We start from the raw sequence: 26,213 nt of genomic DNA, 5'->3' as shown, positions 1-26,213 counted from the left end.
CAATTCATTATTTAAGGAGTGTTGTAGACAAGGTGAAATTGATATTACAAGAATTGGATGGGTCAACAACAGTTGAGAAATATGTGATAAAGCAAACCAAAGGATTGCTGCTGCTGCCCTTGTGCTATAGCCCTGTGTTGTGGTTTATGTCACAAGTTGGCAAAAACATCCAACATCCAGCAGATGCAGAAATGCACTATGAGTTTGGAATGAAAAATGCTATTGCTATTGATTTAGCTCTGTTAGAACAATCTATTATAACCTGAGGTTTACACAAAAAGTTAAGCACTGTGTCTCGAATTGGTACATTTTTCCACTTGATCAGGATTTAGCACTTTATCAAATCTAGTGTCTATACTTTAAAGTGCAGACAGTTTCTGAGTGTCTACTGTCTACTTTTAAATTGACTGTAGTCCGGTTCAGAGAGTGGAGTATGTAAAGCCACTTCTGTGAAGTCAGTTTTGTTCACAGAAATGGCTTCAAATGAAAATGGCCTGTAGTCACTCACCTGAAGCAAAGATAGAGTACTGAGGATGCTGGAATTCCAACAGAGCATTGAAAAAAGCTGCCTGCATTTTTCTGCAAGGCACCCCTTGTCTGAATTGCCACACTGATAAATATGGCAGTTCTTCTAATGTCACTTTGTTGCTGCTTTGTGGCCTTAAAAGAAAAAGCAATTGAGGGCAACATTAGGTTCTTTTTTTGCTAATCTATTTCCCCATCCTTAGCTGTCTGTATTGGGACTAGCATCTTTTCCTGCAATCTGAATAGAAGAACTGAAAAATTATATGGTAGTCATCCCATCATGGTTGAGATATATTAGTAGAAGCTGAGAAGTTTGTAGTACCATTACCTGTATCTTACCTGATCAGAAAATCAGATGTCAATGTTTTGTCTATCTTTCACTAGAATTTGTTTTTAATTCAAAGTACTTCAGACTTCTGTGGAGTAAACTTGGTATGAAATTAATCATCAGGAGTTCCAATTCATGTGCTAATGGCTAAAACCAAAATTGTACTTCATCCTGAGTTATTCATAAACCAAAGAAAACAAATTGGTTCTTTACACATACCTCTTGTGACATGCAACAAAACGGAGATAAATACAGATTCCTCAGAAAATCTTCACTTTATTTTCCATGTTTGTTTGAAAAATACTGCATACAGGGGATATTCAGATTAGTGGGCCTGTCTACATTTAAAAATAATAATAATGCAAAATGCATTTTTTTAGCATACAACAACTTTTGCACTAAGTAAATATTACTTAATAGGAACAGAATATTGTTTTGGAAATAAAATGCCATTAATTATCTGAATAATTTTTCAGAATGGAAATGAAAAATATATAAAGCACTTCTGTTGGAAGTATAAAATATATTGCTGAAAGTCAGTTGGTATCCTGATGATTCATTGTTCTTCATTATTCTGTTGTTGTTCTTAAAGTAACTTTTTAACATAAGTTGGCCATGCCTATTGCCCCCCTGCTAGGTTTCAGAAAAAATTATTTTGTAACTATGCAAAACAGTTGGTCAGGGAGGCCTACTCTATGGTTGTTCCTGGCTCTAGGTCTGCAGAATTAAGCCTATCTCAGACAAAGGTAAAGATAGTTGCCTTACAGGAATGCAAGTTAGTCCCTACAGTAGTTACATTTCTGTACTTAAAGGAAAAAAAACACAAAAACAAACCAACCACAAAAACACCCCCCAAACTTTTCAAGACTTACTCTGCAAGTCATGTTTCAGTTTATTACAAGTGTCGGACTGGTAGAATAATTTTGCCAATGTTTTGAGATTGCTATCTAATTCTTAAACAATTTCAAAAAAGGTTTGCAACACTTAATTATGATCATTTAAATAAGGCTATTCTAGACAACGTTCAAAAGATTTAGAGAGTTGTACATTCACCTCTAGCCCTCTGATGCACAGTGGGTATCTAAGCATTATGGTTTGTTAGGACAGTTCTAGCAAAGAAATAGAAAATAACTTCCTTTGTTACAGTTGCTCAATTTTTTCAGATTGCCTATTTCAAGTTGATGGTGTACTTTTAATAACCACATGTGATCCTGGCTTCATGTGTCATATGAGAAATGGCACCTTAAAGCACAACACCACTGTAACAGAAGGGGATCGTTTAGGTGTTACTAGACACATTGTGACACATCCTTTCTCTGCTCAGCAGAGGTAATTTAGTTGCAGAACAAGATGCTATAATTAAAGACCAGAACCTTATCAGCAGGCTTTATATGTGGTGGAACTAGTATTCCAGACACTCCATTCATCATTGACAACAACTGAATTTTGGAAATTGTGAAGTTCCTGGATTTATTGCATGTTTTGATAACAGACTTTTAAAACATGTTCCTGGGTTTACTGGGTGCATGCCCATCCATCCATCTGTTTTTTTGTAGCATAGTTGTGATCCCTAGTACCTGTTACTAACCATAAAAAGTGACTTTGAAACAATATTCTGCCTACAGTGTTTTCATATCATTAGGTAAAAGTGAAATTGATGTATTCCCACTTTATACTAGATACCATAAACATAATAGGTAGTGCTGATGTAACTCAAATGAGTTGATTGACTGCCATGTAATTTAGCCAATATGACTGTAAATATTAACCTAGGTACCTCTCAGACATTTGTAACCTGAAAAATAATCCGGAGAATCTTGGATACAGTTCTTGGTGGTTACTTGAGTAAGCTGAAATAGGACTATAAACTTTCATAGTACTTTGTTATTCTTAACACAGGTCAGAGAGTCCCCTTCTTGTATTTCCTTTTGGATCTACTACCTATTGTGAAAGTTTTGTTGTAAAAGAAGTTGCTTTATGTGAGTAAAGGGGATATAATATCCAGTGGTTTAGGTTTTTTTAAACTGAGGTATAAGCTTGTTCCACTTCAGTGTGGTTATCATTGTTTATTTAATGATATGTTTTCTTAATGTAAACCTTAATAGTGAGATCAAAGGCAGTTATGCTTGCTATAACTTTAGAACACAAATCCACAAAAACAACTTCTGGTTACAAATGCCAGCCCGAAAAAAACCTCACACTTTCTTCTCCTCAGCATGTGCTTGTCAACACACACATTCTGTACAGTGTGATAAGACGCTTTTAGTTAACATGTGCATGCAACCAAAATAGATTAAAGGCATGTACTGAAATTTTTAAGACAGTACAGACTAAACAATCAGGAATTTAAGGCATGTTAGAAACAGGGAGGGAAAGTAATTGTGCTCATTTATTCAGTTTTAAAATGAAACAAATTATTACATAGCTTTCTAATTGACAGTCAGAAATGGATCGTTTGAAATAGTAAGCATACAAAAAAATTGAGTTTAAGAACATGAGGAAAGCACTCATCTAAAGAAAAAAAAAAAAGTAAGTACTGTAGATTGCCCCACTGTATTTGCATTTGTATAATTAAAGTTCCAGCAGTCAGCTGCTTACTTTATAGTATCTTTAAAAACTTTACTAGGGTGTTGCTGCTCTGGCCTATAAGAATCTGGCCTATGTCCTTATCAATGTCTATGTAATTCCTATTACATAGGATGCAAGTTACAGACTTGTAATAGATGACAAAACTGTCATGCAGTCAGAATTGTGGTTTAACTAGCTACATGCATAGCAGAGCAGAGCTAAGTACCTTGCTGGGCTCCTGCAACATGCTCTGCTTTCCATGCAATATGCTAAGCATTCTCACATTAGCTCATAGGTCTTCTAAAAAGCACTCAGGAAACTAGCTCATCTGTGTCCTGAAAGGTTGGCAATTCGTATTTTGAGTCCTTATTCTTAAAATGAGTTCTAACATATACTAGAAACCTGGCAGTTCTGCAGTGTCTTATTTAGCCAGCCTAAGTCCTATCACTACTGCCAGATGAAAAGGCAAAAAGAAAATTTAAACAAATAGTAGAAGTCAGGATTGTTTTGCATTAACCACTGGCTCGTGCTCTGTCCCTTAAAATGCAATTTTTGTGCTTGTTAAGCATGTAGGTGGAGATTTGTTTTTGCCAAGCTGCTGTTCAGATTTTGAGTAATCATATACAGGTTGTTAAAATTGCCTTTTTCTGCTTGCATTTGATACGTAAACTGACTCTTCTTGTACTAGGCTGTGAGGATGGTAGCTGATGCTTCCCAGCTGCTGGGACAGACAAAGCATTTCATGACAGTTTCCTGAAGAATGCTCTGTCCTGTGTCTTGCACTCCCCACACTTTTCTTTCCAGATAATCTTCTTTCCCCTCAGAAGAAGTGCAGTTAGGCAATGTTGCCTAACATCTTATTCCCCTGCTGCTGACCCAGCCTAGATATGACATCAATACTGGGATAGGATATGTCAGCTTCCTCACGGCAGAAGGGAGCATAAAGTAGGAGAAACTGAGCTGAATAATTCTCAGGGGGTGAGAGTGGTGTATTACAAGTTGCATACTTTAAACAAGTGGAATGGAATCTCTTAGAACAGGCAGATGGATATTAACTGCTTAGATTTTTATCACTTAGAGGCAGTTCATACCAAGTCAGGGAAGCTAAACCAAGTTTAAGAGGTAATATGAAAGACAGGGCAAAAGCAGACTGATCAAGCAAGTCAAATTCATTTTAAAAGGTCCAGTGGAAAGTGATCGGGCCTCAGAAAAACGAGGCCAGTAGTTAATGCAAAATAAAGCAACCCACTTTCATAGATGGACAAAAAGGGCTATTGCAAGGGCTATTACATTAGTGCAGCTGATGTGCTTAAGAGCCACATCTTATCTGTCTTTGATAACTTGCTGCTTTAGATACACCCATCGGTGGTGCATCTGGCTGTATGTAGCCCAAAGGCCAGCAGTCAAAAATGAAAGGTGCAGAACTAGTATGATTACCTGTTTGTTAGTGTCTTTTTTGCTCTGCCTTGAGGGTTAGAGAAAATAGCATAAGGACAGCAACGCTCTTAAGTCCAGGCTTTTAATTCCTGTGCTTAGGGAGTTTTCAAAAGGCCAATCAAACTGCCTTCAGAACTACTTTGGGCCATCTGACCAGCATAATGAGTACCTGCCCTAGTACCTTTCTGTTCTATGCCACTAGAAGGGATGAGGTGGTGTTTCTTTTCTGTCTCATTCATAGACAGTGAGATGAAGTGTTTTATGGTTTCTTCACTTTGCCCCGTATCTTTGCCAACTACCATTGGTGAGGGTTGGATTTCAGAGGTCAGAGACTCATGTGTTAAGTGAGAGACAGCCTGAAACTTCTGTAAGGTAACACTGTTTTTTTAAAAAGCAAAGCAAAAATTGAATGCTTTGGAAGACAGAGGCATAATTAATATTGAAAGTTACATAACTATTGAAAAACCATGTTCCAAGTTGCAGTTCAGTCTGGTAAAAGAAGCTACAACAATCATCAGAGATCCTTTTAATCATACCAGCAGTCACCCACTATACACAAAATACCAAAAGGTACAGGGTCAATGGGTCATCAGGGATATTGACTCTCTAGTTAAGGGAACATGAAAAATTCAGAGTCCAACATCTACCTATGCTTCTGAAAAGCAAATAGGCAACTACAGATTCACCTAATGTAGGTAAAATTTAATGAAGGATCATTGATCACTCAGAGAATTTGATATAAAAAGACCACTGAGTTATGAACCCTCTGTCCATAGTTTTATAGATATTAGAGTGGTATTTGACTTCATCAGTGAATAAGAAAGTACAGCTCCTGTTCCAACTGAACGTTACTGAATAAGCAGCTGGGGTTGCAGGGACTTTTTTATTGTTTTGTCCTTTAGACGTGTAATATGCAAAATGCTAGACATAACTTAATTACATTTCATCTAAAAGTTGAAAAGATCCACCTGAAGTGTAGGTTTAGCCAAGGCCACAAACTCATGTGAGTTTTAAATACACATAGTGTCTTACCATGCCAAAGGTTCTCAAGGCTTTTTATAGGAGATCTACAATACCACTGTTAAATGAATGAAAACAAGCAAGTCTTTGGTTTGAGAGGCAACAGCCGAAATATTCAGCAACAAAAACAAGTAGCAGAGACAGAATGTCCAGAAATGGAAGAATGAAACAAGGTCAATAAAGAGTACCTAAGGCACCTTGTTTATAGTCATCTTTGCTACACTCCTTAAGACCTCCAAATAATATATAAAACTGCAAATGCTAAGGAATGTGAAGATGAAACAGCAGAGGACAAAATACGTTGCTATTATTCCTAGTTAAAATTCCCATGATCAAAGGATGTGAATAAATATGTTTTTCCAAGTGATAATGAAGTAAAGAGAAGAATCAGAGCTAGGAGGAACCAGTACCATTAAGAGTAAGTTCATTCAATATTCATGAATTGCAAGTCAAAATGAAGTAGAAAAGAAGGCTGGACACAGAGATGTGGTTATTTTCTTTAATGTCTAGTGCATTTCTCGGTCTCAAGTACGATAGAAGGTGGAAATATCCCCCTTAATTTAAAACTTAAAAAAATAGGAGAGTGCAGTCCGTACTTGCTTCAGGAATGTGCACTGTACAGCAGGAAGTGCAAAATCGTCCTTGCAAAAAAAAAAATATGCAAAGGAGAATTTTGAAGAGGGATGGGAATTCAGTTTATTCTACAATAAATATTTTTAATCACTAAATTAGTTGAGACTTTCATCAAATGCAGTACACAGTTGACTGGTAATATGAGCTACATCTGAGGATGGACTGGTTAAGTTTTGTTTTGGCCAATCCTCCCTGCAAATTAATACCAATTTTAAAAATAAAAGGGGGCAGGGGGAGAATCCCATTACTACTTTGCCTCAGTACTAGGTGGTTTGTAAAAGTGAGTCAGCTGTATTGAGTCAGTTCCCTGTTCTTATACTAGGACATAAAGCTTTAATTATAAGCTCTCTTTAGCATAACTTGGCTTACTACATTTGCTGAACTGGGTGCAAGATGTTCAGTCAGTTTCCAAATTTATGTTCCCTCCCTACTGCTAGCCAGAGGGAAATTCATCTGTTTGCCTACTTTTCAAGACAAAAAAAAGAAAGAAAAACCCTCTATCCATCTCAGTCTCTGGCCTTATTGGGATATTCATTCATTTATACACACCTCTAAAAGTTTCAGAACACCATGAGAGATTGGAAGGAGAAATTGCCAAGAAATCTGTAGATTTCCAAATGTGTGCAGCAGAACAGGAAGTTAGGTTAGCTGAACACTTCAGGGAATATAAATACTTGTAAGTTTTTTCACACAGTTTTGGGAATATCGAACTAAAGTCTGCAATAGCCAGAAGCCTGGTTACATTTTAATGCATATTAATTAAAACCTGTACAACAGCATTTAGTGTTCATGAAGATGATTGTTTACACTTTTGGCATTTTTAGGAAAGCACGTCAAGCTTTAAAGTAGAATAAGACTGTACTGTCTTTTAGTACCTAGATTACACTGAGAATTTGTGCTCACGAAGTACAAAAAACCACAAACATTTTCCTCATTGCCTGCTTTTACCTTGTGTTCTCCCCTCAGGTATGGCCCATTTCCTGTTCCCTCGGAGCTACCTTTGGCTATATGGCTGGTCTGATTATTGCACCTCTGTGGATACACTGGAACCGGAAGCAGCTTACATACAAAAGCAGATAACTGGAGCAAAGAGAGAGACAAGGTATTTCTTTGTGCAGATTCCATACAGACTGTGCAAAAGTTGTTTTTTTTAAGAGAGAGAGAGAGATATGTATAGTCAAAGCAGAAGACTATCCAAATTCATTTAGAGTATTTCAGACCAAGCATCTCCACTCAATAAAATCACACAGATGCTGTTTCAGCATGGTGCAGTTTTTGCTTCCTCTAGTCTATGTAACCCTGAGAGATTGTACCTTCCAGTCTGAATAAAATATTTCTAACAGATGTGGTGGCTTCTTATTACAAGTTCATTGAGTTTGATTTTATTCCTCTGCATTTCACTGGTTGTAGAAGGCAGAATTGTAGTTTTAGCTTTCAGACCTGTAACAAGTTTGCTGTGTACTTAATGCATTGTATTTAAATTCAGTAGAATTTCACAGTAAGCCTGGCCATTGCCAAATATATCTCACGTGATCAAACAGCAGTTTATGCATCTTGAGCCTATTCTCTTCTTCACTGTGTGTTTCTTTGGAGTTAGGATCGCTATAATAGCTTCATCAAAAACGGTCTTCAGTCCTTTCTGTGTTAAAGCTGAACACTCCACATAGCAGTAGGCCCCTATCTGTCAAGAAAATAAGTTAATTCAATAGTAATGTATTTTAGATGTTCAGTTCTATCTGTGCACTTCTGCGTTTTTGTTTTTTTTCTATAGTGACATCACAATGTTTGGCTGTGATCTAGAAAAATTATCTGCATGTGCATCCCCCTGTGGGAGAAAAGAAGGTTTGTCTTTTGGCCAAAGATCTGGAATGTATTTAAGTTGGTTTCATTTATAAAGGAAGCATATTAAACAAGCTCTTTGGATTAGCAGTGGGGTCCTAAGGTATTTTTGATAATTGAACAGCAAAAAAGAATTACAGAATTACATGACCAATTTATGTTTCAAAAATAAGACTCTATAAATAAGTGTCCTGATAAGCATTATCCACGCAGTGTGTTAAAATGGTAGTACAGCATTCTCAATTTCTTGAAGATGCTTCCAACACTTTGCTTGAGCAGGAGAGGTCTCTTCCAACCTCAACCACTCCATGATTTTAATTGTCTCTGACTAATGCTTATGTAGTTTTTACAAGTGTCTACACAGAAAGTTAGAACTGTTACTAACAGGGAAGTGCTATGACACAGGTCTGCTTGTTAGCTGTATTCAACAATGTAAGTAAATATTGTTAACTGGTAACCAGTCATAAGGTTTCATATGTTGACTGGTAAAAGAAATGGGCAAAGTAGTAAAGGAAGAAAAAGTCAATTGGAAATAGGGGGTTTTGCTTCTTTGCTAATTGGTTTCATTTAGGAGTGTCCAGTTTACCTCTTTTGCTAACTTCTGTCCTTGCTCCACAGATATGGGCTTCTCTTTCATATCATTCAGTCTTGCCAAAGTTTTTGGATCATCACGAAGATCAATCTAGCAAGAAAGATTGCAGTTATGTTGGAATACTTTTTCTAAACAAAAGTCAGCAGGCTATATTATACCCTCTTTTTAAAGCAGAATTATTTAATGGAATATTACATGTATAAGAATGGAGTCACATCATGACTCAGATCATGGACCCTTCCTGATCCAAAAGCCCTGGAAATTTAAGCTGTGAACTACTACCTTTAATCCAGAAGGAACATACATTTATTTTGTAATTCAGCTCTTCAATTAGATGTGATCATCTCGGGAAACCAGAATGTATATCCAGCAGTGGCAGAAAGATTAACCCAAACATAATACCAACATGTGGGTCACTTTATAATTGAAGCCCAGTCCACTGCCCACAAGAAGCAAGAGGAAATTGTCTCACTTCTCCCCTTGCTCCTTTGCTTCAGCAGGTACTGGATATGACCAACAGTTGTAGACCCAAGTAATTCCAGTAACATGGGTAGGAACAGACAATTTTATTCCCATTGCTTTCTATAAAGTCACACGGAGAGATGCAGCCAATCTATTTTAACAAAATGGAGGTAGCTCATTAGAGAACAACAGAGATCTAGGTTTTTCTGCCACTTATTAGGGTCATTCTTCCAAAGCCAGGAGGAGGTGTGGCTCAGGTCCTGTTGGGCCTGAACTTCCAGCCCAAAGAAAAGGCACCATACAATGATCTGAACTGTTTAAATAAAGTAGAACAGAACCAGATATACCTGTGTTCCTACTAGTAAAAAGGGAACATTAGGTGCATATTCCTTCAACTCCGGTACCCACTCTTCCTTCACATTTTGAAATGAAGCAGGGTTTACCACTGAGAAGCAGATAAGGAAGACATCGGTCATAGGATAAGATAAAGGTCTCAGACGATCATAGTCTTCCTGAGAAAGAAAAATTCTGTTATCTGCAATATTAAATTGTTGCTTGTATTTTGTTAATTTTAACAGTTATATTCAGAAACTGTATTTGCATTTCAGGAATTTTGTTGAGGCAAACTTTTTGAATGTTTACAACTATTCCAGGTTAGTTAGTGTGGCTGTTCGAGCAAAATCTGCATATGAGGGTAACTATATGTGAATATAAATATTTCAAAAAGTGTGTTAATACTGATAGAAACTTACTTCTGCACAAGAATATACAGAAGACTACCTTTTAAAAAGTTTTCACTTAAAGAAAAAAAAAAGGCTTATGGTTCAAACATACTTGCAGATCAAAGCTTAGCATTTGTTTAACCAAAGAGAAATAAGCAGATGTGGCTGCTATAGGTTATACAGGTGATACAAAGCTAGGCTAGATTAAGGCTATTTAATGCACTTAAATGTTCTCTTTTGGATCGTATGTAGAGGTGATATTTAAAGCTCTCCTTAGAATTTTCTTTCTGTCTATTAGAAACCTTACTGTCCTGTTGCTAGTGATCAGGGCAGACAAAGTAAGGATCAGAAGGGACCTCTTCTGTCCAGACTCTGCTTTCTGTAAGCAAGCCCAGCAAAGAGCGGGAAGGAACAGAAATTAAGGATCAAGAACACTATCAGGGGAACATTAATGCCCTTTCTGGGGGAAAGTTAGTGTGAAAAGATTATTATTTGGGTCATTTAGAGCCATAGCCAGGGCATACAATACTGTGGCAACAGAGGTACCTAGGAGCATTGTCCCTATTGTAAAACAGAGTTCTCTCTAGCAAGAGAGAAAGTGGATTTTGCCCTATTTTTTCGCTAAAAGCAGGAGGCCACACGTGCCCCAGCTTCTCTCTGCAAGGCTTCCTTTGGTCTATGGTAGTGAAACAATGCCTTATCATTCCTACATTACTTTTTTTTTTTTTTTTTAACATAGATAACTAAGACTGAGCCCAGGCATTGCAGAGACAGTGAAGAATGCTGGGTTTATACTTCCTCTTCCACAATAAACACCAGTTTATTATGGCTGCTGCAGCAGCCTCCCTCTTCCCCATGTAAGCTCCCCATCTTAATTAAATCTCACAAATATTGGAATGATTTGTTCATTAAATGTAGAGACAGAAATGTAATTCAACTCCACGTTTGAGACAAGCCAGAAAATGAAATTTTCGTCTCCTTGGCAACAGTCACATTACCAGATTATTAACCTATAGTTGCACCCTCAAAAAAGCCCTTCATTGATTGTTAAGTTTTAAAGATGGTGTCACTAGGATTTCAGAAAACGTGTGAGAACTTCCTCAGAACAGTTTCTGCTAGACCCATCTTTTCATTTGGAAGTCAACAGCTATGGGAAGAGGACCATTACCCTCATCATGAAATGGAGAAAAGACAAGCACTGGAGGAGACTCTGCACTAGCAATGAGGTGACCATTGGCCAGCACTCTTCGGTGTCTATTTATATAATATTCTTATTTGTAATCGGTATTCTCATGTGCCATTTTGATTATACACTCTACTGCCAGTCTTGTATGCTCTTCAGTTTTGTCAATTAGCTAGAGCATGCTTAGCTGTAAACATGGGCTCCCAATTTCACAACCACAGTAACTGACACTACTGTGAAGCTACAACATTTGACTGGCCTTTCTGAAGATTAGTTGTTTCCCTTCTAGTGTCAGGCTCCTATCCTGAGTCAAAAGAAAAAACCAGTAACCATGTCTTTTCCACATCTGTGGACGTTCATCATGGAAAGCAGAAATAACTTTAAGAACATCACAACAGCAACTTGAAACTATTCAACATTCAATTCTTTTTTTAAGCATGTATTTTATGTTTCACTTCTACTACTGAATATAGTTAGATCCTGCTCAGGATTGCCACTCTGTTTTCTGGGGTGGAGATCAAAATCCTAATAGAAGCTTCCCAACTGCAAATTACACTGGTCCCGGGAGCACAAAATCTGCAGGCAAGAACACGCAGGCAGATCCGTCAGTTGCTCTCAAATTCAGTTCTACTAAACTGTATGTGTGGTATTACTGAATAGGTTTTCTTAAAAAAAAAAATCTAGTTTAAAATCATATTTTGGTCCTACCACCCAAGTGCTGCCTTCACTACACTCAGCATTTCTAAAAATCTCACATCTGAGTTACAGTAACTAGAATATTGTCAGCATTAAATGCTGGAATGGAGAAAACATTTCACTGTCACCAGAAATTACTGTTAGTCCATTGACCTTAAAAAATCTCTTTAGTTAATCCATTTCAAATTACAGACGGACCTTTTATTCATAGCAAATACTAATCATTTTCTGATCTCAAAGCTGAGTTACATTTGCATGGTTTACTTCAAAACTTCCATGTTTAGTTTATCTTTTTAAATCCCATTGGATACAAATCCTTGTACATTTAGCCACATCTTGGTACTGCACCTTACTTCCCACATATTCATCAGCAGTCATCTGGGAGTGAGCAGTGTTACTGCTTTTTAAGGCATGTGCATTGCTGAACTCCTTTCCTGTCCCTGCATCTATTTATATGCCTTTTGATTTATACCCTGTCCCATCTGCACTGGGCAAGCCATGGGTCCATCCTGTGTAATTAAGAAGTTAAAATGAAGGCAAGTACAGTGTGATTGGATACATCATGTATCATGGCCAAAGATGTATGTGGTATTCACTACAGTGACTTCACTGCATTTACACTTACTTAAATTAACAGAGAATTTGGCTATATCTGCCAATCCTGCTGCTTGCAACAAGTCAGTGCTGTCAGGCTCTCCTTTAAGTCTTGTCTGTGCTATGAAAAATAGGTTCATGTTAATACTAATAATGGCAGATAATTCTAATAAAGCCTCCCACCACATGATTAGACTGGTCCTGGGTTCTCCCAAGAGAGACCCTGGCTTAAATGTTACCAGCATGGCCATCTGTGCTTAAAGACTCCTGTTCCCCAACAGCCCCTCAGAAATAGCAATCAAACATGAAAACTTTCTCTGATGTATTGGGTCTAAATAACTGCTGCACTTGGCAGAAGAATGTGAAATACCAAATGAATTTAGACTGAAAATTACAGAAGCCTGGAAAAATCTGATTGCTTCAACTATAATTTATTTCATAGAATCATTTCGGTTGGAAAAGACCTTCAGGATCATCGAGTCCAACCATTAACCATGCCCCCTAAACCATGCCCTGGAGTACCCTGTCCACTCGCTTTTTGAATATCTCCAGGGATGGTGAATCAACCACTTCCCTGAATCTAGTGTAAGGGAAATAAATGTGGTTTATTCTAAAATTAAATGCAATGGCGAAATCTAATTATACTCGCCAGTCAATATAAATTCCAATTTGAGTGCATGTACACACCACACTGTACAGCAATTACACTTCCAATCTAATTGGGGGAGGCACTGCGTGTATATTTAGGCATTAAAAATATTTAAAGAATTTAACTGGAATATTTTAAGAATGTGAATTAGATGGGTAAGAAAGCCACTAAGGATCAAAATATGCAATACAAGTCTCAAAAACTCCAGGCTGTAATAGTGAAATGGCTCATTCTCCAACATACTCTGGACTTTTAAACAGAATTGTTCGCTGTTTGCTGAAGCAGTTGAATACAGATAGAAAAACATGCTGAAAATATGAGTTGTAATAACTTTAAGCAAATTGGACACAAGTATGTTGGCTTAATTAACGTTACATGGAGCTGCGATGCTTATAAAAGATACAACATTGCAGCAGGACCATCCATCATTTACCTAGTATCTCTGTGGTAACCCAGGACAGCTGCGAATACAGAACAGATATGGGAAAGTAGATGAGGAACTAATGACTTGACTTAGCTTCTCAGCTGCAAACTGGGAAGGACTGTTTGGGTTTTTTGTTTTGTTTTTAAGAGGGGACAATGGAAATTCATACTTTCAAATTTTCATTTTGTCCTATTTTTTATATTCTGCATGTAAGTCTAGCATTGCCTTTATCTTAGCTCCTTAAAATCTCTCCTTTAGGTCTCTTTTTCCATGTTACAGTATCTCATAATCTGCCTCTCAGATTTTCTGCTGCCTTGTACGTGAATACTGAATCACTAATTTTCATTGTATTTTGGATGTTCAGGTGGATTTGTTTTAACGTGTTCAAAATTTGGCTACTTCTCTTCCTGACATTTACCTGCTCAAAAACAGAGGTCTTGAGGAACTTTTTGTATGCAGACTGAAGAATGGTATTGCAATTCTGCAGCATTATGTTCTTCTTCATTTCAAGGGTTTTCTCAGACTAAAAGCAGAATGCAGTGCCATATTTCAAGCTGTACAATTGATTTTGAACTAATACTTTTGCCCAATTCCACGGATATCACCTGAGAGACATAGTTAAAAACACACAAACTGTATTCCTAACTCTGCCACTGACACAATATATAGCCCTTAGCAAATTATTATCCTCTCTCTACTTGCATCTTCCCATCTGTAGGGGATTGCTAGCTTAATAATGCATTAGTCTTTGTAAAGCACTCCAAAAGCCTTTGATGTACATAGCTTATGTGCAGTGGGATATTTTTTTAAAAAAAAAAGCTAAGACAAAGTGAAGTCTAATAATTTCTGGACAACCTCCTTGACCCACAAAAAGCATTATTTCTTTGTATTAGAAAACAGAAGTAAGAGGTGCAGGCATGAGATCCCATAGTACTAGAGTGCCTGTAGCTCCCCTGTTTTATGGTATCACACTCCTCCCTGCCCAAGTTAAAGTGATGGGGACAGAGGTCCTTACCCTCTCTCAGTAATGTAAGACCACAGGCCTCTTTCTCCTCTGGAATTGTATTAGGGTCTCTTTATCCAGTTTGGAGAGATGAAAGGCAATTAAAGGAGTCACCTTTGCAGTCAATACCTTCCCACACCTTGACCAAGACCTTTGGGGAAATTCATACCTCTCAGATCTACTGTTACAGGTAGCAAAGATGATGTTAACCTAGATCTGTTTGATTTTTTTTTCCTTGCAAATATGAGGGCTAGAGTCTTTAAACAAACAGGAGAAACCAAATTCTGGTATGTCATTAACATTGTGGCAGGGGCCCTGAGCAAGGTGTGTCATGCTTGTGTTTTAATCCAGGCCCAGTGTTTTGTACTCTGATAGAACCAAAGTAGTTAATGATTTTATGTGTTTTGCAGCTTAGGAACAAAATTTTAACAATACATCTCCAGTTATATCATACTGACATACTCTTATAAACAAAGGCTAGGCCTATTTCTGTTCTATTCTGAGAAGGTATAAAGTGGATGGGAGGGAACAAAATAGAGCTTGTGCCACTGGAAGAAAAACTGGAGCTCAACAACTCTAGGTTTGTGATCTCTTGTGTTAGCAACCATCTGTTGCTTTCAGAGCTTACAACAGCAATCATAAGAGGGAGTTCTCACTCCCAACCATCTGTTTTTAGAGGGGAAGCCAAAAATAGACATCAGGCAGAGTTGCTAGAGGCATCCAACCTTCATGCAGTGAAGGGTAATCACTACTGCTGCTCAGAGGGTCTCAGTGAGGCACACGTATGTAACTAGCTGGTTTCTGCAGAGCAAAATCCCAGCTAAAAGTCCAAGTTTTAACCCATTTCATATTAGGTCTCGGTAACGACAGTCTAAGTCCTCTCAATATGAATTGCCATGCTTTAACTTTTGAAGTGCATTTCAAAGCTGTCCTTCAAGACTGCATTTTTCATAGTTTTCCTCCCTGAAAATAAAGTTGTTTCAGAAGGCCCCCTGTAATATTTCAGAAAACGTTAACAAGTGAACTATACGACTGCTGTATCTAACATGTGCCCCAGGGACTTGGTACCAGTTTACAGTTACCCCAGTGGACACATCCTGCCATCTCCCCCAGATTATTTAGAATTAAAGGTTGATCTGCAGCTTTGCCATAAGCACTAGGCAAAGCCTCCTAGAGCAACTGCCTACTCCAGAAGCACACCAGGAAACAGACTTCACCCCACTGAATCACCCTGTGGTTTCTGATTCTACGAGATGCTTGGGTGGGGCAGGAGAAAGAGGGAAGTGGTCTGTACTGCCCCATGCCAAGCACAAACTGCTTCCCTGGCTAAAAAAACTCTCCGAATTTTTTCACTCTGGGCTGTATAATGCTGTAACCCTTTGCAAGGAAGGAGGGTGGAGCGTCCCCAGGACGCTGGCTTCCTGGCACTGCCACCCACAAGGCACCACTAATGCAGGACCACTTGGCAAGCTGCAATTTGGTCTGACACAGCATTGCCATAAAACATCTGCTTGTCCAATTCTGCAACCCAAGCCCTGTTAACACTGATTGCTACATTTTCTTTTTCAGTCGCCTGCATCTGTAGCCACTAGCTTCTGAACACGCAAAACAAGATGTGGTGATTATTCCCTGGCTGCAGGGGAAAAGTGCACTACAGACCCTCTGTCTCTTCACAGGCTTCTGGCGATATAGCTTGCATTGCTAAAGAAAGCAGAATTGTCCTGTTGTGGCTTGTTCGCACAGGTTTCCTAGGGAGTGCAAAAAGCTGCCGATTTGGGCCCAGCATCTATTTTTAATTTATAGAAAAGGCTGCAAGAATGCAGGGTAAGTGCTCTTCCATTGTATTCTAAAAATGAAGTAAGCTGATCTAAATCCATCTCTAAATTCCTGTGAGGAGGACTGTTCAAAGGAGGTATGAATTATACATTGAAAAAGCCCAGGGTTTGTGAATTACAGAATTTTTTTTTTTTGACAAAACTTTCCTTCTGGCATATTTGAGGACTGTGCAGCTGCTTACATGTCTGAAAACCTTTTCTGTATAGAGAGAAGTAACTAGTTGGAAGCTGGAGCCTAGTAAGATGGATTTTAGAGCATTAGAGACAAGGACAGAATATTCCTTTAATTATACACCAAATTGCCTTTAGGCAATCAGAATTGATTCCAGTCTTAATGTGGGATTAAATACTGTCCAAATCCTACATCTTGCCTTGTGGTGATGCTAAACTATTGTCCTAGACAGTCTCAACAGAACAGTCCCTCTCTCCACTCCATCACCAAAGGAACTTCAACTTGCTGGCTTCTTCACGGTTTGATAAAAGTGGAAGTCCCTGAATTTTCTCTGTAAGACTTACTATTTTAGCATCTGTAACAACAGAACATGGATTCAACTGACTGCAAGCAGTATCACCAAGCACAATTTTGCTTAAAAACCTTGTATCAGTTGCTTATCCACTGTGGAGCTCTTAAGAAGTGGCAGAGTAACTGCCGTGGACAAGCCCTTTCACTCCTTAGCCATGAGAAATCACAAGGCTGCAGTGTGTTCCTGTGCTGGTTTCTTTCTCACCGACAGTGACCTTATGAACAGCACTCTTCCCACACAGGATTTCCACTTTCTCCAGGAAAGGAATTCACCCCGGTTTTGGTGACTGTAGCCATGAACAATCAGGATTCTCCATTCTTTCAGATATGGGCAAGCAAAGGAAAAATACAAAATTCACCCTGGCTCAGGGGATCTGGTCAGATCTACCCTCTGAAGAACCTGCTCTTCGGAAAGATGGGTTCTTTCACTTTGTTTTTACAGAGGAATGTGACCATCAATAAATCTGTTCTCACAGGGAAAACAGACTATGGAATAAAGATGGTTTAGTATAGTTCTCCATATCATATCAGACATGTCTTTTCATTTACTAACTATATAAATCCTGCCCAGACAAGAAAGACTGATCACTTAGGTGTCTCATTCCCTTTCACTTTTTACAAATAAACCCCAAACCCATGTTCTTCAGTCCACTGTTGAGCAACAGCTTTGTAAGACAGAAGACTAAGCCTTCACACTGACTCCTCAAGATTAATTCCCATTACGCAACTTCTCAGAAGACGAAGTGCCAGAGTACTGGTGCCATCATGTGCACGTTGAATAAACACATAACGGTGAAACAATTTTTGGAATTAAAGGAGTTTCTAAGAGTATTCTGCACCTTATTTTATGTCAAGTCCTAATTTGTCAGGGCTAACAGCTTCCATGGAAGAAGGTAGTAAAACACTCAACGATTTCACTGCAGCAGATGTTTAGGCATTTGAAAAACTGCCTACGATTTTTCTTTCTTAAGTGAGGAATATGTAAGCCATCTCACTGCCCATGGCTGGGCTATCTGTTGGTCATAGCTAAAGATGCCACCCAGTTCATGCCTGGTATCCATCCCTTATTGACTCCACCACTGCATCCCAAATGGAAATCAGACCAACAAGGAACTAGCATTAAGACCTACTGATGATCTTTTAGCATTCACAGCTATATCTAATTTAGAGTGCAAGCTGCCTGAGGCACTTTCAGTCTGTGTTTTATTCATCTGAAGCAGTAAGCTCACCTAGAATGCTGATAGATGGTCCTTTGCTCTGGAGAATAATGCTGCCACTTGCATTTTTATACACACACCAGTGAGTGCCAGCCATCGCAAAGAATTATTGCACATGTGCCACAACACGGATGCAGCACAGAGCAGGGCTAGAACAGACTGAGGACAGTAGCCGCTAACACATCAAATGACACAACCTCTTCAGAACTGCTGAAAGTGTTGTATAGCGTTCAGACACATTTTTCTTAAATCATGCAGTTGCCAATCCAAACCAATAGACTGCTTATAAAACCACAGAACAGAGCAGTAAAAAGATACAGTTCCCCTCCTCTCTTCCCTCATTTTGCATCTTCTCTAATTAGAGGAAGGGCAGTTTTGTTAGAAATGTAACTGCTGATTTGGAGGTTTAAAAAAAAGTCCTGAAGCTTTGTCCCAAAGCATCCATTTTAGTAAAGTTGGTTTTAGTAATTCACAATAAAACTGCAGGATTTGGAATCAGTGTGCTTTATATTATTTCTTAAAGCCCAGGTTCCTAGAGTCTCATGATTATATAAAGAAAAATCACATCCTTTTCGCCTTTAAATGAAAGATAAATTTCTAGTACCCCACAGATACAGCGAAAACTTGAACACTTGAAGCCCAGAGGCTTAAAGAAAACCCACATCCAGCAAAGGACAAAAGAAAGTCTCAAACCATTTTGATTTCCTGGGGTTTTTAGGTAGTGGTGTCTGCGGATAGAAATAGCTGACTCATCATTTTGAATGCCTGGGACTGACAAAACCTCAGTATTGCTGAAGTTTTACATCCACTTTGTCCATGTGTTCTCAATAAAGGAACTGGAACAAAGCTTACTGAAATCAGCAATGGGGTGCCTGCTAACACAGAGCTTTGGATCAGACCCTAACACACATTGTACGTCCTTTTGCATTACAGGTCTGCGCTATGGAGGCAGTACTCTAGTCTAAATTATCTTTAGTTTGTTTTAAGATGTATCTGGAGGCTGAATCAGGAGTTAGGCTATAAATGAAAAATATGCATTTTTTATACTTTTCATATTTACCAAAATATAAAGAGCTCTTTGCAAAGGAAACGGATTCAATCAAGAAGTCTGACTATGGACCTGCCGAAAATTCCCAGGGTCTCATATGTTCTCTATCAGAAAAACTCTGCCAGTTCATGCCACCTTAAGCAGTTGTCCCTATTCCATCACTCTTGCCTCCTGCAATACAGCTGTAGATTATATGATACTCAAATGAGTACAGATGCACACACCATCTTAAAATGAAGTCAGCAAGTAAGAGGATATGCAATAACATTGTGCTGGAAGAGCAATAATTATTGCTTGTATTCAGTGTTGCCTTTTTAGCTGGTGATGTTTGGATAGCAGTGAAAGATGTCACTGTACCTCGAAGAAATTATAAATGAGTAAAATTCAGAGAGAACTGTCACAAACTAAAGGATATCTACTGACTTTTAACACAGGAAAAAGGGATTTTTACATGACCCCATAATCAATGTTTAGCAAGAATCTCTCTAGGTCAGTAGTCTTCATAAAAATGTGCTTTTAACATATCAAAAATTGAAGTTTCAGAGAACCTCTCAAACTTGGTTTGCTTTGGGTTCTTTACTTTGGTCTGCCATTAACTTACTGTTAAACTGGCGAAGACATTCTGGGTCTACATTTTCAAACACATCCCTTACATTTGATTTTAACATAACTCAGTGCCGCTATTCAGAAGTGCTGCGGGGCTTCTGACACACTGAAAATGAAACATAACTGTCCTGAGTTTCCAACATGTATTTAGTGGATGCTTTGGGGAACTCAGAGCAGCATCTCCTATCCTGAGACTCCCCATCTGGCGATAACAATACTTACCAATCTTTACAGGAAAGCCACAACGCTTTCAAAGTGTGAGTCACAACTCACAATGAGGCGTCTGAATGTAAGCTTTGCACTGCTATTATTATTGTCGGAAGGCCATTTTTAAAAGCAAATCTGAAGGTACAAGTCCCCTTCCTTTTAAAGGGAAAGCCTGTCTTTGCTTACACACTTCTCTACGGAACTATCAACATAGAGATTGTAAGCTCAGGCACTTCACCTCTTTTTGCATTGAAAAATTTAAATTTCGAAGGGAGAATCTAGGCAAGTTTTTATTTTATCTGCATACATCCAGTTGTTGCTGCAGAGCCGTTAAACCTACGTGGCTGGCAACATCCTGAAGCACAGAGCAGCTTCAGCAGAGGCTGAGCTATTCATAGGCCAGCGGCCGGGACTGAGTGACTGAGTGAGTGAGTGAGCTCACAGCTTCCCAGCGCCAGCTGCCAGCTTGGCTGGGACAATGTAAAGGGAGCGAGGGAAAATGCATGTGGGAGGAGGGAGGCACAGCAAGGGACAGAAAGGGGACAGGATGTTAATTGCTAACATGTCATTTTTAGGTCTGCCAAAATTACATTATAGGTTTCGGTGTTTACAACTCTACAGTAAAGGGTGGCAGGCTTCGTGTTGCGTGAGACCGTGCTTGCATGTTCCAGGCTCACATTTGGCACTACAGCTGCGTCGTCGGTGCAACTCGGAAGGAGTAATGTGGTCTGAGGAGGGACGTTTCTATTTCACAATGGACCAGCCAAAATGATCAGCAGCTGCCTCTCCTTTCAGCAGGATACTGAAGTGGTACCTGCTAGACCAGGGCTACCTACCAAAGTCAAGACAAATAGCCAGCAAGAAGTAGAAAGATTACTGCTATTTCTTGTTTTATTTATAGCAACCACTGCAAGTTTGGTGACCATCCATTTTAATAACCACACCTCCACCCCTCTCTTTCCCACAGGCACATTCGCAGTTATAACCATTTGGTTTTACACCTGGCCTTAATGCAGGCACTGATCTTGCTAATATTTGAGTTAGCTTTACACACCTCAGCAGCCCAACCAACTTTAACATAAAGTTGCTTTTAACATCAGGGCTTCCATTACAACCGAAAAATCAGTGTGTCTGAATTAAGATGGCTGCAGCTGCAACCAGAGTAGCCATCAGTATCTGAGCTGAGAGGAACCAAGAAGTGGCTTGGTCTGCTCTTGTGCTTTAGCATGTTTTGTGGCTACTGTTTTGGTGACGGTTAAGAAGGCACCGAGTGCATCCCTGTATCAGACCTACAGCTTGTCCTACACGTGTTAGGGCCTTTAAGGCAGAGAAATAGAAGTGGAAAGCCAAGGAACACAGTTCACCTCAGCTTTGTCCAACCAGGCCACGCTAGTATCACAACGTAAGTGATGCTGAGGGATACAAATGTTATTATTAGGCACTGCACCATAGTAAGGTTCACTCTGCTCTGGCTGTACCCCACTCTGCACTGCCCAGATGCTGGCTTGGTGCCAAACCTGCACCAGGCAGCCATGCTATGCCTCAGCATCTCTCTTCCTGGGGCAGCGGGAGCAGCACAGGCTCTGCTCCTGCATCCCCCCCATCCTCCCTCCCAGTCCTGACAGTCCTTCACAGCAAAGACACAGGAGCAGAGCAAGGCTTCTATCTCTATGTGGTCAGTACATACTGAAGGAAAGGGACACCACGAATGAAAACCCCACAACAAAAGAGACTGAGAGGAGGATGGACCCCAACTGCCATTTTAAACAGCAGCCTTCAATATGGAGCAAAATCTCCAAGAGGTAAATCCTGTGTGTCCTCCCACTTATCCCGATCATTTGGGATGTGGCAAGGGGACACGCAGCACACCTCTTCATTAGTGCTTACAGACATTTCTCCGAAAGTTTTAATATCGTAAGAGTTGGCAGTATTGTTTTAGTATTATGGAAAATCAAAAGGATAATCACTTGTCACTAGTTCAAAAGCACTCCAACACGGTGAAGTTAACAGACCCCTGATGAAGCCACGGTCCTCTTCCCAGGCTGATTTTGCCACATACCCCTGCTCAATGAAGAGCAGTACCGACATGCAGTGAGTCTCCCAAAGCAAGAGAGGCTACTGCAAAGCCAAAGGCATCCAAGCATCAGTCTTACAAGCACCTCACATTGAAACTTCAGTGCATTGATGCTCCCAGCTCCAGGCAATATAGGCAGGTTCCACAGTTCTCATCTTCCTGGGGAAACCAGGACCCACTCCAAGCCCACCCAGTCTCAGCGCATGGCTATGTGCAGCAGCAAGGCTAAAAGGAGCTGCTGGCTCCACCTCTGGGCGGAATTGCTGGAGGAATGTCCTCTCGGACACCACCGGCACCGAATTCCCACCTGCCTCCCTGGCACGGAAGCCTGCCTCCACAGCTGCAAACCCAAAGGGGCTCCAAGAGCCTCCACTGCCCAGCAGCTGTACTGGCTATTTTCTGCTGAACCAGGGCCTCAGTATTTTCAGCCAGAGAAAAGCCTGCCTGAACTCACACACACCCAAAGCAGGGAAGGTCTGTCTGCATATAAACTGAAGTTTGTGAACCACTAGTGGCATTTTTCCCTGCTATATTTAACCTGGAAAAAAATGGGATTTTCACAGATTTATTCTCAACCTCCTTTAAACTCACAAAGATATGAGGCATTATGTTATCAGTATAGTTACTACACGTGATCCTGTGTGTTTTGTGAAGAAGTGAGCTAGAAAGAGTACTGAACGCCATGAACTCAAAAGCTTGCAATTCCTCTGCCAAAGAGAAGCCTGTCACAAGTTTCTAAATACATAACCACGCAAGTTAAAGAGACCCACAGGCTGGTAAGTCAGTATTTCAGTGCAATGAGCCTGCTGTGCACCAGCTAGAAATCAAAAGGTCTTAAATCCGTGCTCTGCTATGGGCTTCCTGCAAGGATTTGGAGTAGGTTACTGTCTGAACCTCCACTTATCCCCTCACTCCCCCCCGAAATGAGATCTGCAGATTGTACCTATGTACTCTGTGCAGAGCCAGGAGTATAAACATGCTGAAGACTGGCAGCTGCTTAGATACCACAGTGATCACGCACTGCCAAGTTTTGATAAAATGATACTATCAGGCCAGTATTTTACAGTAAAACTATTTGGGGGTGACAGAATTAGAAATTAAAGCACTGATGTATGCTGGCACAGAAATCCCGACTTCAAGCACCAAAGAATCCCAGCCGTACAGAAGTCTGTGCAATTGCACCTGCTGATTGCAGGTGTGTACCAGATGCAGCACGCTGTTTCCTCAACACGGAGAAGGCACCATCAGCTCATGTCTTTTCTGCTCTTTACTATATATGTTTAAGCTTTAAAGTAAGCTTTCTGTTATCGGATAGCTCTGGGAAGATGGGCTTGTCAGCACACTCTCTGACAAAGCAGCTTTTAGCTGAATGAAATTGCTGGACTGGCATCTTCACACAGACTCCCCTCCTTAGGTGTGCTGGATGTTGGGACGGGGCTCCCGTGGGCAGCCCCAGATGTCCACCAGTTCCCCAAACATGCTGAAGTGGGATGGGGATAATGGTAGAATTTATTAGCACTGCAGGTCTGACTAAAAGGGAAGTTTTGCCAAGACCAGATATATTTGTAAAGGTAGCCTCATTAAAACACCCTATGTGAGCTGATGCTCCTCTGAATTAGGCCAGCAAGATCTGGTCCTGGGTACATCAGAAACTGCTCTGTAATTCAAACTTAAGCTTTCAGCTTCTCAGTTTTGGGGGGGGAAAAAAAAAAAAAAAAAGCTTACCTGAATTTTTTACACATCTGGATATACAATTTCACACTAAAAAGTTTTTCTTAGTATAACAGGAATACCTTCGCTTGCTGTTTGCTGTAAACTGGCCGGTTTACCCTACTAGCTTTTGAGGAGGCCAAAGGTCACTCGGTTTTGTACTCAGCACATTCAGGCAGAGTGGGATACCACAAAACCACACAGAGCTAACAACACACATTCCCATTAATAGCAACAAGACAGCACAAGCAGTTTGAGACAGCATCCACAAATAAGTGATGCATATGTACAGTAGTGCTAGGGTCACTTTCACATTTTCCAGTGCTCATTATATAAAAAGAGAAAAGTAGTTGCATATTAACCAAATGCTTTATTTGCCTGAGCACTAGATCCTCATTTTGTAACCTACTTAAGCAATATTTTACAAGCTGTGTTTTGAACCAATTACTACTGAAAAACAGGACTATGACAGTAATAAGAAATGCACTTAGTTGGCATAAATTTGACTAGTTTGTGTTTACGTCAGTGAAATGACAACCATGAAGTCAGTCTTTTTGGGAATACCCGTCAGGTATCAGCTTTCTGGAAATGGAGCTGTTTCCTACAGTTCTCATGGAATTAATTTTATTACTGATTTCAGGCCTAACAAAGATATAAAAGACTGGTTAAATACTGCTTCCCTTACTTAAGGCTGTATGCAGATCTAAAAAGGTACACTAATTTAGGCAGCAGCTGTTCAATTAAGTATAGGAATAACATGGTTAAAAAAATATGGCTTCAGTTTATGCAAGTCCAGTGAGATTATCTTACTAGTTGCTCTTTACAACACGGAAGCATGTCTGAGGTCATGTGAGACCAAAACACATGCTCATACCGCAAGAAGTTTTAATATAAGGAATACACAACTTTACAAAACCCATGCAGCATTTCCGTATATACGCTCTGCACCTCCTTGGGAGATGCCTGCACCTCCCAGGGTCAGGCCCTTCACAAACTATTTTGTTTCCGACAAGGCATCTCCAGAGAGCCGGGACTGCTTTAAGCCAGGAGACAGTGCTCGGCCCGCGGCTGGTGCCATGCAAGTTCAGCTGACCAAGAAGTGACTTGAATAACGGAGCCCTTCAGTAGCCGCTACGCCAGTGAGCCCTCCAAACATCAAGCATTTTATCCATCATTAAAGTTACTTAAGATACATGCTGACATAGCGTCTTTCACAACAGGCTGTAATAATCTTAACCAAATGAGTCACTTGAATTGTCTGGGATAGCAGAAGAAACCCAGGTTATCTGAAAGGCAGCGGCTGAGAATTACATTTTATTATTTTGCACCTCTAAGTTGGACAACTCTTTTTAGCTGTTTAAGAGCTGTAAAGTGTAAACAAGGCAAGCTGCGGCATTCTGGGTCTCTATCCGACCCGCCGCGTTTGAGGCAGCAAGTTCCCTCCCAGCTAAAGGAGGCACATTTCCCCCATCTGAAGGCCAGCGGGAGGGTCGGCACTCCGGGGGGGGGGTTTGACCGGGGGCGATGCCGGCCCCGGGCGATGCCCCGCCAGCGCTGGCATAGCCTGGGCCGGGCGCACCGGCTCGCCCGGCGCCGGGCGATGCCGTGGACCCCCCCGGCCGCAGTTCCCCCGCAGCCGGCCACGCACCGCTAAAAATAAAGCCCGTCTCCGCCTGCCCGCCCTCGAGAATAAGGGTCGGATCCATGGTTTTCTTTTAAAGCCGGTTTTTATCAGTCGCCCTCCACCCCCGGCACCCCCACCCCCGCCGTCAACCCGCCTCTGAATCACCCAGCCCGGACCGCAGCCCTGCAAATAACTTCAGCGCGGGGCCGGGGCCGGGGCCGCGGGCAGCGCTCGGCACTCACCTGGCCGGCGGTGTCGTACAGCCCCAGCAGGTACTGCTTGCCCCCGACGGTAACGCTGACTGCGAGGGGGGAGAAACACAGCGGGTGAAGGGGGGCAAAGCCCGGCCGACCCCCCCCCCCCCCCCGGTAGGGTAAGGCCGGGGGACGGAGGGAGGGAGAGAAGGCGGCTGCCACCGCCGGCGGCCGGGCCCCCCGCCCGCTCACCTGCGTAGTGGTCGAAGACGGTGGGCACGTACTCCTCGGGGAAGGCGTCGTTGGCGTAGCTCATCAGCAGACACGTCTTGCCCACGGCGCCGTCCCCCACCACCACGCACTTCAGCATGACCGCCGCGCTGCCATGGGCCATGGCCGGAGCCCGCCCTCATGGCCCCGCGGGCGCGCCCCGCCGCGCCGGGCCCCCCGGCATCGCCTCCGCCGCTCAGCGGGCGCCCCCGCCGGCCCCCGCCGGGCGC

At 40.9% G+C, this 26,213-nt stretch overlaps 2 protein-coding genes across 3 annotated transcripts in view; one reads left to right on the top strand and one right to left on the bottom strand.

The window, feature by feature from the left end:
- Positions 1-7,855, top strand: part of PIGF (phosphatidylinositol glycan anchor biosynthesis class F) — a 22,513-nt gene extending 14,658 nt beyond the window's left edge. For both annotated transcript variants that reach the window (XM_052806666.1, XM_052806667.1), the window contains exon 6: positions 7,478-7,855. In XM_052806666.1, coding sequence (XP_052662626.1) covers positions 7,478-7,591 — 114 coding nt within the window. In that variant the 3' untranslated portion in view covers positions 7,592-7,855. The remainder of the gene's footprint in view (positions 1-7,477) is intronic.
- Positions 1,110-26,213, bottom strand: RHOQ (ras homolog family member Q). The gene is made up of 5 exons (XM_052806668.1): positions 25,966-26,213; positions 25,762-25,820; positions 9,752-9,916; positions 8,937-9,032; positions 1,110-8,192 (listed from the first exon to the last, which is right to left on the bottom strand). The coding sequence occupies exons 1-5, from the start codon at positions 26,105-26,107 to the stop codon at positions 8,037-8,039; spliced, it is 618 nt and encodes a 205-aa protein (XP_052662628.1). The 5' UTR covers positions 26,108-26,213; the 3' UTR covers positions 1,110-8,036.

The sequence above is a fragment of the Harpia harpyja genome, chromosome 13 (assembly GCF_026419915.1).
Source record: "Harpia harpyja isolate bHarHar1 chromosome 13, bHarHar1 primary haplotype, whole genome shotgun sequence".
Taxonomy (NCBI): Eukaryota; Metazoa; Chordata; class Aves; order Accipitriformes; family Accipitridae; genus Harpia; species Harpia harpyja.
This window is presented reverse-complemented; position numbering and strand designations above follow the sequence as displayed.

Coding starts and splice junctions, on each gene's coding strand:
- RHOQ (XM_052806668.1), bottom strand. CDS start 26,107: ATGGCCCATGGCAGCGCGGCGGTCATGCTGAAGTGCGTGGTGGTGGGG. Junction 25,821..25,965: donor CGTCTTCGACCACTACGCAG/GTGAGCGGGCGG, acceptor CCCCCCTCGCAG/TCAGCGTTACCGTCGGGGGC. Junction 8,193..8,936: donor GACAGAAGTTAGCAAAAGAG/GTAAACTGGACA, acceptor TTTTCTTGACAG/ATAGGGGCCTACTGCTATGT.